This window comes from Perognathus longimembris, chromosome 28 (genome assembly GCF_023159225.1).
Source record: "Perognathus longimembris pacificus isolate PPM17 chromosome 28, ASM2315922v1, whole genome shotgun sequence".
Classification (NCBI taxonomy): domain Eukaryota; kingdom Metazoa; phylum Chordata; class Mammalia; order Rodentia; family Heteromyidae; genus Perognathus; species Perognathus longimembris.
In genome coordinates, this window is record NC_063188.1 from 71,366,907 (window position 1) to 71,377,212 (window position 10,306).

Consider the following 10,306-nt stretch of genomic DNA (forward strand, 5'->3'; position numbering starts at 1 on the left):
AACCTCTGACAGTAGGCAACTTGCAACTCCTAGACTATGGTTTACATTCATAAATTTGCTTTTTTCCTTTCTGTCTAGAATATTCTCACTCTCTCCTTCACCCTGGGGCTTGGCTGGCCGGAGTAAGCTTGTATTCAGTCTGCAGTACCCCCAACCAGGCATATCCTCTTTTGCAGGCAATTCTGACTCACTCTTGCCTTCACAGAACCCAACAGGGACAGCTACCTCCTTCTCTGTGTTTCATGTACATCCTCTTATGGTGGAGTGGCCCAGCTAACTTGTGATTCTGTCTCTGTCTCTCTTCCGCCCTCCTTTTCCCCATCTTTCTCTCTTTTATGTCAGCCCTGGGGCTAGAACTCAGGGCCTGGGCACTATCCCTTAGCTTTTTCTGCTCAAGGCTATCACCTGAGCCACTGCTCCATTTTCCGGCTTTTTGATGTTTAATTGGAGATTAAAAAAAAAAGTCTCAAGGACTCTTCTGCCTGGGCTGGCATCAAACTGTGAACCTCTGATCTCAGCCTCCAGAACAGCTAGAATTACGGGCATGAACCATCAGCACCTGGCTATGGTTCTCTCTTGAAGTGTCTGTCCATTTTCTCCCTCTACTTCTGTTTCTCAGGGGCAGTAGCCAGTATAATTCATCTCCACAAACCTGCCATGTCCAGGCCAGGGCCCAGCACACATCTGTTGCTCAGCAGGTACCTCAGTCCCCTAAAATCACACGTAGAGGCCACATGTGTCAGCATGTGTGTGGGCACTGTGCCTGACAACTGTCATCCTAAAAGCCACAGCACCATATGTGAAAAAGTCACAGACACACACACACACACATACCTAATTTTGTAATTACCTTCATGAAATGCACACATGGAGAGCCAAGCCCAGAAAGCCACTATTTCACACAGTGATCATACACTCTTCAAATTCCTAACATCCAGTTTCACATCATCACATTTTCTCAGACATACACCAGTTTACACAGCCTCAAAGACAGGCACTCCCATGCAAGGACACAAGGAGACATGTTTCTCTTGCAAGGGATAGAAATACAAACTTGCTCCCTTCCCACAGCACAGAGCCGCTGCCTAGTTCATCCAGTTTAGTTGCCTACATAAGAGTTTCCACTCTCACAGCTGTCAAGATGCTCATCTAACCTTGACTGCCTTTAATGGATCCCCTCCCCATTTCCTTCTCACTCCACTCAAATGAAGGGCAGAATGATCTCCTTCTTTCAGCCACAGGTCACCTAGATTTACATAGCCTGGAGAGCCAGCTTCACAAAGTAACTAACTCACCATTTCCCATTCAGGCTCTGGACCCCTCCACCAGGGTTTCATCCATGTATTTCTTGTCGAACCTTGCCACCTAGTCAAACCTTTCCTAACCTTCAACATCCAACTCATGCCCTTCTTCCTCCAGCAAGCCCTCTCAGAAACCATTCCTCCCTGCCCACGTTGCTATCTACTGCCTCTTTGAACCAGGATGATATTGTACTCATTCCTAAAAGCCACTGTTTGCTCAATCACATTTGTCCTTTGCACCCTGCCTTACTTTCTCAGGATCTCTCATGTCCCCTGCCTTACTTTGATCTCACAGAATTCAGCTTGAGGCTTTGTACCCAGTAGGGTCTCAAGCAATGCTGTCTGGAAAAGTAAATATGGGAGTGAGGCAGAGAAGAAAAGGGAGGGAGGAGAGAAAAATAAACAAGAAAGTGAATGAGTAGATGAGTTAAATGATGAAGTGAAACAATGGGTGAGGGAATGAGGTGAAGTTCTATGAAAACTACAGGTGCAAGGCAATGGAATGTTGAAGGGAGGGAGGAAAGAGGAGAGGAAGGACTCTCACTGGGCCTTAAGTAAAACAAGAGCAACCAGTTATGGCACATTTGCCCAAGCCTGCCTCTGATCCTATGTCCCAGTCTTTCCTGCAAATCTTCACGAGAACCCAAAGAGGTAGATTGTCAGGGAGGAAAAAAAGACAGATTTGCTCAATGTTACATAGACCATCAGTTGCATAATCAGAAGGTAAATTCAGATTTATCTAATACCAAGGGCTCTGAGAAGGAAAGTCAGGACATGAGCCCACTTTTGGATCTCCTCAGACAGATACATCATGGAGGGGGGGGGGGCGCTACAACTCCACCATCCACTCTCCTGCTGGCATCCTTCAAGGAGTCTTAACTTCAAGCCAGATGCAGGGAATATTTATTGACATTTATTGACTGAGGGAAATGGCTTCCTCTCAGATGCAGAGATTCCTCCAGTGGTAGAATCAGAGCTGTAAAAATTCACGATCAAGGAATGTATCACAGAATATTAAAATCATACTGTCAGAATTTTTTTTAATGACAGTATCATGAAATCTTAAAATCACAGGATGAAAGAATTCAAATATCACAACATTGTAGAAATAGAAATCACAGAATTGCATGGAATGTGTCCCAGAATCCTTGTATCTTAACTGCATATAATCATAGCTTCTTAAAATGGTAGCATCTCAGCCCCTAAAAATGTCAGAACTGGAAGGGTTCTTGGAGACCCTCCTATCCAACCAACCTCCTTTGGCACATTCCAGCTGGGGAAGCTATGAAACAAAGGTCAAGGAACAAGATTAGCCAGCTCGAGCTACCTCAGGCTAATGAGCCAAAGAAGGCCATAAGGCATACCCATGTTGGGAGCCATTCACACATTCATTGAGTGCCTCTTAGGTGTTGATAATAGCACAAATCAAACCCTACTCTGTCTCCCAGGCCCTATTCCCAAGCCCTGGATAGGAAAGAAGGCAAGCAAGGCTCAGGTGGGGACAGGGACAAGGTAGTGGAGTGTGGTGGAACATAGATCAGACAGAGTGAAGAGATCAGCTTTTATTGATGGAAATTCCTTTATACACAGCAACACACACACTGAAAGCCCTTTTCCTCCTGATTGTATTTACAGAGCACTATGGGAGCAGCCAGGGGAGAGGGGCCATGGGACCAGGCCTTCAAGCAGTGGAGGAAATGGCAGCGATGGCCACAGCAAGGGAACAACGATGGGGAACTAGGCAGGCTGGGTTCTGCCCCATCTGGTCCTCAGCCCTAGGCACCCTGCATCTCTGTTTGTGCTCACAGAGGACAGAGGTAGGTCCTTGGGATGTCATTTGGAGACCGCTCCAGGGTGTCTGGGAAGTGGGAGTGCAGGTGCAGGAGGGTCTGGGTTTCAAGCTCCAAGCTCCAAGCTCTGCTTCTCCCACAGTTTGGTCAAATCTAAGGCCCCAGCTCTCTTTTTATTTTTTTAATGCAGAGGCTGGAGCCTATGGGAGACAGCAGTGGGGAGTGGCGATTCCAAGAAGGAGGTCGGGGAGGAAGGGGCATGATGCTTGCCCATTAGGTTCTCGAAGCAGGGGACAGGGTCCCAAGGGGGAATCTGCAGGGGCTGGGGTGGGGTGGGGTGGGGCTGGTTAAGGCTTTTGCTTCTGCATAGAAAATGGCCCTTGTCCTCTCAGTTACCGAGAGGAGGGACTACTGCACTCGGAGGCCGGACAGCAGAACTGGTGAGCGTCTTCCTCTTCCTCTTCCTCAGTCTCCTCCTCCTCCTCCTCTTCCCTGGGGCCAGGAAGGGCAGGGTAGAGGCCACAGGCGGCAGGTGACAGAGAGAGGTAGAGGCATTAGTTTGCAGAGCAGGGGAGATACATGAAGGGCCAGAACCAGAAAGTGGGGCTGGGATAGAGTCTAAATAGAGGCCAGTATGAGATTACCCAAGGCCTCACATCTAGCTCCTTCTCCAAGGAGCCTGTTGCTGGTCCCCTCATGGGACAGCCCTCCCCCATACCCAGCTTGGATTCAGTCTTAGAGTCACCCCAGGGTGTATAAACTCCAGTTCTGACTCTGACAGGGTGCTTAACCCTCATTTTAATATAAATAGTAGCAACTTGCCCTATATTGTGACAAGTAGCATTTTAGAGATCAGGGAATTGAAGCTCAGAGAGGTTAGATTGACCAAGGTCACAAACCTGGGCACGTGACAGAGACAGGATTTGAACCCAGAGTTCTTGGAGCTTCAGGTCTCAGACTAAATCCTACCAGGTCTTCTGGGTAAACTTGGCATTCTGGGTAAAATCTACCCTGCACTTAAAGGACAAAGATTTGTATTTCCTGAAGGCTCAAAGTCAGAAAATAGGAGACACTTAGAAATAAGAGTATGGAAAGCCCACAGCTTTGAAAGTAAAAAAAGACCTGGGTTCAAATCCCAGCTCTCCAAGTGTCTCTATATTATGTCCCCTTAAGCATTTGACTTCCCCATGCAGAACCTCCACTTTCTCATCTGCAAAATGGGACTCATGAAGCCAAGCCCCCAGGACTGTTGCAAGATTCAGAACATACATCAAGTACTTGGGAACCAATAGCAAAAGACATGGTGGGGCTATTGTTAACTGCTCCTAATGTGAGTCTAATTCCCACAGTGGCTGCCTGCCCACACGGAAGCAGCCACTGTGGGAGCAAAGAGTCATTTCCAGAAACAAGCACCTGTCCCCAGGGTACTGCTGAGCAGTACCAAGGGTCAGTTTCATATGCCAGTCAGTAGGGATGGGCCATGGTTTCATGGGGCAGATGGACAGACAGTAGGGCTTAGAAGTGACCTTTGGAAGTGGAAAAGTGGATCTTCTGGGAACAGCTAAGGAAACAGGAACATTCCATTCCCAGTCTCCTCAGCTTAGAAGATGCAGTTAAGTATGGAATCCTGGAAAAAGTTAGATTAGGAAGAGATAGGAAGGATAGTGAACTGGCAAGGGGAAGCACTGTTGTTCATTTCACAGGGAGATAAGCACAAGTGGGTACAGCACATACACACACACACACACACACACACACACACACACACACACTTACACATATGCACCCTTCAGACTCAGAGCTCCCTAAAGACACATTGTTCCACACACTCACTGAGTCAACAAAATCACATGAATCAGGGCTCAAGTCCAGGGCATCTGAGTCTCCCATTCCTCCTCTCTAAAACGAGAAGAAAATTCCATACCTCTCAAGGTTGTCATGAGGAACAAATGATAGTCCAGTCCCACTGCTTATTTCCCTCTTGTCCATATCAACCTCCTGATATTACAATCATTTCCTATTTCTTCTCCCTACCAATTGTTGACCACATTAGCCTTCATAAAGTCTACCTTCAAGCACCAATCTCTTCTGCTCAGACACACTCATCTTGGCTCACCATTGCATCCTGGATAAAGTTCAGATCCCTCAGGCTGGCATGCAAGGCCCCTTCATCCTACAGTCTCACCTGGCTCTTCCTTGTCTGATGGAGTCAGACAGGCCTGGGTTTCAATAGAAGCCCCATCACCTCCTAGCTGAGTGAGGTAGGATTAAATAAACTCAAGTATGCTAAAGCACCTGTCACAGGGGAGGTATGGTACCTAACACATGCTAAGTATTATGACTGTCATTATTGGTAGCATAGCCTACTTACTCATGCCCAGACTTCATCAGACTAGCTGGCTCCTTACTCCATTGGCACGCCTAGTCTTTTTACATCTCTAATAAGCTGTTTCCTATCTGAATTTCATAATTTTGCTCAAATTCTGCTTCTTGCAGAAAGTCCTCCCTGATTCTTTTTCTTTTCCTTTTTTCCTTTTTTTTTTTGTCGGTCGTGGGGCTTGAACTCTGGGCCTGGGCACTGTCCCTGAGCTCTTTAGCCCAAGGCTAGCACTCTACCACTTGAGCCACAGCGCCACTTTTGGTTTTCTGCTGGTTAATTGGAGATAAGAGTCTCACAGACTTTCCTGCCAGGGCTGGCTTTGAACCATGATCCTCAGATCTCAGCCTCCTGAATAGTTAGGATTACAGGCATGAGCCACCGGCACCCAGCCTCCCTGATTCTTAACCACAAGTATTCTTAACTTCCTCTAGGCTCCAGCATCCAGGTGCTTGGGTAGGGCTGTGAACATTTTGACATATTTCTGTAACCAATCCTCTCAACGGCCTAACATGCTCATCACTTCTTCCCATCTCTGTGAGAAAGAGGGAGGGCCCTGAACTATTTAAGACCAACCTCCACCTGGGCTTCCTGAGCCCATTCCTGCTTCCTCCTCCACAGCAACCATCCCCTCTCCTTCCCATATTTGCAACCTCTCCCCCTCTGTTGCCTCCTTCCTGTCCTCATTTATAGAAACTTCAAGTCTCTTCCATATGGGAATAAAAACCTTCTATCTGCCCCCACATCCCCCCCTCTGTCCCTCTCTCCTCTTCACAGCTAAACTTCTTGAGAAATTCGTCTACACTGGCCATCTCCACTTCGGTACCTCCCACGAGCTCTTCAACCCACTGCAATCTGCCTCATGTGCCCACCACTGCATGGAAGCTGTTCTTAAGAAGGTTGCTCAGGTCCTCCTGATGACCAAAGCCAATAGACTTTCTTCCAGTCTACATATCTCATAGTCCTTAACAAATGCCCCTCTGTAGAGCCTATTCCTTGCTCTTTGAGCCCTCCCTGGCTGATGGTCCACCTACTTCTCCTCCCCCCTCCACTCTCTTCCTCTGCCCATTCCTTCCTTCCCCAGTTCCATTCTGGCCCTCTTCACTTTGCTTTATTCACTTTTGTTCTACACTCTCTTTTCAGCAATACCATTCCATTTCGTAGCTTGAGATGTGCCTCTCTCTAGCAGAGAATCTTTCACCTGATCCCAGATTCATTCAGCCTAAGGCTTGCAACACAGTTCTACTAGGATGGCCCTTAGGGCCTTTAGAGGTAGAGGGATATTTATCTCAGTCATGTTTTAGGGCTGGTACTGGGGCTTAAACTCAGGACCTAGATGTTGTCTCTTAGCTTTTTTTCCCCTCATAGATGGCACTCTACCAATAGCTCTACTTCTAGCCTTTTTTGGGTGCTTAACTGGAGAGAAGTGTCTCACAGACTTTTCTACCTGGGCTGGCTTGGAACCATGATCCTCAGATCTCAGCCTCCTGAGTAGAACCACTGGCACCCAGCTCTACTTCAGTCTTTTTTTTTTTTTTTTGCTGGTCCTTGGGCTTGAACTCATGGCCTAAGCACTGTCCCTGAGCTTTATGGCTCAAGGTTCGTGCTCTACCATTTGAGTCATAGCTCTACTTTGGCTTTTTTGGTAATTAATTGGGAATAAGGGTCTCACAGGCTTTCCTGCCTGGGTTGGCTTCAAATTGAGATGACCAGATGTCAGCCTCCTGAGTAGCTAGGATTACAGGTATGAACCACCTGTGTCCGGCTCTACCTCAGCCTTAGTTCCCACTTTCGTGAAAGGTATCACCTGTGCTCAAGATATAACTGGGAGGTACCCTAAATGATTCCCAATTCCTTAGCAAGTCAGTCACTATATCCTACTGATTCTGTCCCCTAGAAACTTCTAAAAATCTGTATATTATTGGCTGTGGCCACTTCATCATCTACCCCTGCTCCTTGTTCAATCCTTTTCCAATCACACTGGCTTCCTAGATGTTTCTTACACATAGCAAGTATACTCTTGTCCTCGAGTTTTGGTACTTTGTGTCCCTTCTAGCTGGAACATCATTTTCCAGATAAGTGCGTGGCTCACTCCTCTACCTTCTTCAAGTCTTTGCTCAAATTCTACATTACTAGATAGGTATTCCAACATTCTCTACCCCCTCACTAGTTTTCTTCAGAGCACTCAAAAGACATCAGATACTTTCTATATATTTATTTGTCTCATCTACAATAAGATCCATGCAGACAGGTATCTATTTTGTTCAATGCTATATTTCCAGTGTTGAGTACAGTGTCTTTCCCTTAAATATTTATTGAATGAATGAATTCATTACCAGGCCTAAGCATTTCAACTTACTGTCAGCTCCACTGTTGGTATTCTCCCCTATGTCCCATTATGCCCTCAGTCTCAGACTTCAGTCCTGTCTTCTGCACAATCACCTCTCAGTCCTTCTCTTTGCTCTATCTCCACTGCCATTCCATTTGTCTGTTTTGCCTTTTTGTCTCTTATCTCTTTCTTTTTCTCTACTGCATCAGCCTCCTCCCTAATCTCCTTTCCTTCTAAAATGCTAATTTGATCACACCACTTTTCCTACTCAAGAACTACTCATGGCTCCCCAGCTGTCTATCCAAAGGAAAAAAATAACAATCCCTGTTGTACTTGCCAGACAACTGCTCCAGGCATGCCTAACCTCTCTCTGCATGCCTCTAATGTTTGCATTCACCCTTTCTCATCTCCAAGCTTTGTGTAAACCCTCATAATGTCCTCAATCCTCCATTGATAGCTCTTGAAATCTTTATGAACCTTTGAATGACTAGTCCCAACATTACTTTCTTTGAGAAACTTTGCCTGACTCTCCACAGAGAAGTAATCCCTCTCCAAAACCCACAGAAAAAAAAATGTCTCCTGGGTTACCCACGATCTCTGAAACAGTGGGATGGAAGACAGTAATGATATTGGAGACACTGGATTCTGAGTGAGCATTAACAGAGGGTTCTTGATTCCTTTTGCACTATTACCCTGAACTCATAGTCCTCTTGTCTATTGTTAGTCACACCCTTGCCCTCCCACTTCACCTCACCTTCTTCTAAATTTACAAGAGTTTACATTACCCAACCATTCTACTGAAGCTATCTTAGTAATAACTCTCAATGGATTGATTGCATCTCTTAAAATTAAAATGCCTCGACATAAACGGTGCCCCCTGGAATCAAACAGTGCAGGAGCCCTGCTCCCATCTCTCCTATGGCAATACTCCACGTTAGGCCTTCCTGGCTCTCTGTAAATGCAATCCATTCTTCAGACTGACTGCTCTGAAATAAATTATGCTGAATTACTCTCCTGTTTAAAATTTACTGACATGATACTTTGTTACCAGCAACATTGGTTCTCGACCTCTTCTTCAGAAGAGACCCAAATTCCTTTATGCATTTTTTGTTTGCCTGTTTGGTTTTGGTCAGTCCTGAGGCTTGAACTTGGGGCCTGGACACTGTCCCTGAGCTCTTTTGCTCAAGGCTATCACTACCACCTTGAGCCATAGCTCCACTTTCATCTTTTTGAGTGGTTAACTGGAGATTAAAGTCTCATGGGGACATTTATGCCTGGGCTGGCTTTGAATTATGATTCTCAGATCTCAGTCTCCTGAGTGTCTAGGATTATAGCCCTTTATGCATTTAATAAAAGCCATGAACTATCTCCCCCACCACATTATATATATATATATATATAACATATATTATATAATACACCATAATGTGTATATAGAATATATGTGTGTATATATGTATATGTATATGTACATATACATATACATATACATATATATATATGCACACTACACTTGGTGTCCAGTTTCTAGAAGTTCATGGGCCTCCTGAAGCTCATCTATGATCCATTAACTCCAGGTTAAGAACCTTTGGCTCTACCCAATACCATCTACATTCTTCTTCCCTTGCAAATGCTATTCCTTCTGCCTAGAATACTCTTCTATCTCTAGTCAGTTGATTATCCTTAAAGACTCGGCTCTCAGGATGAGTTGACCTGCACCAATGCACTAACTCTTGAATGGGTTCAGATCCTTTCCTGTGGGCTCCTACCCATTCCCCTCACCCCATGTTCTCCTCTGTCATAGGCTTTCTCAGTCTCTTCAACTGACTAAGAACTCATAGAGGCCAAGAACCATTAATCTGCACAGTTTTTTTTTTATCACAGAAGCACTCCATAAGTGTCTGCTGAAATAAATACTGATAATGGCAACTGTTGAGTGCCAATTATATGCCAGGCACTTTGTGAGGTACATTGTGAATGGATTCATCTGAATGATCTCACCTGTCAACTACTGCTCAATGAATCTCATACACTGGTAGTATTTTGTCCTTTTTTATTTTTTATTTTGTTGGTACTGGGGTTTGAACTTAGGGCCTTGAGCTTTCCAAGCAGGTATTCTACCATTTCCCATACAACCTTTTGCTTTAGGTGTGCATGTGTGTGCATGTGTGTGCGTGTGTGTGTGTGTGTGTGTGTGTGTGTGTGTGTCTGTCTGTCTGTCTTTCCTGAGGACTGAACTTAGGACCTAGGTGCTGTCCCAGAGCTTTTTTTGGTCCAGGGCTAGTACTCTACTACTTGAGCCACAGTTCCATTTTCAGGTTTTTGCCGGTAATTAGGTAGGAGTCTTTTTTGCCAGTCCTGAGGCTTGAAATCAAGGGCCTGTCTCTGGCTTCTTTTTGCTCAAGGCTAGCACTCTACCACTTGAGCCATAGTGCCATTTCTGTTTTGTTTTGTTTTTTCTTTATGTGGTGCTGAGGTATCAAACCCAGGGCTTCATGCATGCTAGGCA

At 45.5% G+C, this 10,306-nt stretch overlaps 1 protein-coding gene across 7 annotated transcripts in view; it reads right to left on the minus strand.

Annotated features, from left to right (window-relative positions):
- Window positions 1–10,306, minus strand: part of Iqsec2 (IQ motif and Sec7 domain ArfGEF 2) — a 103,388-nt gene that overhangs the window by 35,002 nt on the left and 58,080 nt on the right. Inside the window, exon 3 of one of the 7 annotated variants that reach the window (XM_048336691.1) lies at window positions 841–3,583. The exons of the other annotated variants lie outside the window; for them this stretch is intronic. Within the exon in view, the coding sequence (XP_048192648.1) occupies window positions 3,484–3,583 (100 nt within the window). The 3' untranslated portion in view covers window positions 841–3,483. Of the gene's footprint in view, window positions 1–840; window positions 3,584–10,306 lie in introns of those variants that run through there. 7 annotated transcript variants of the gene reach the window in all.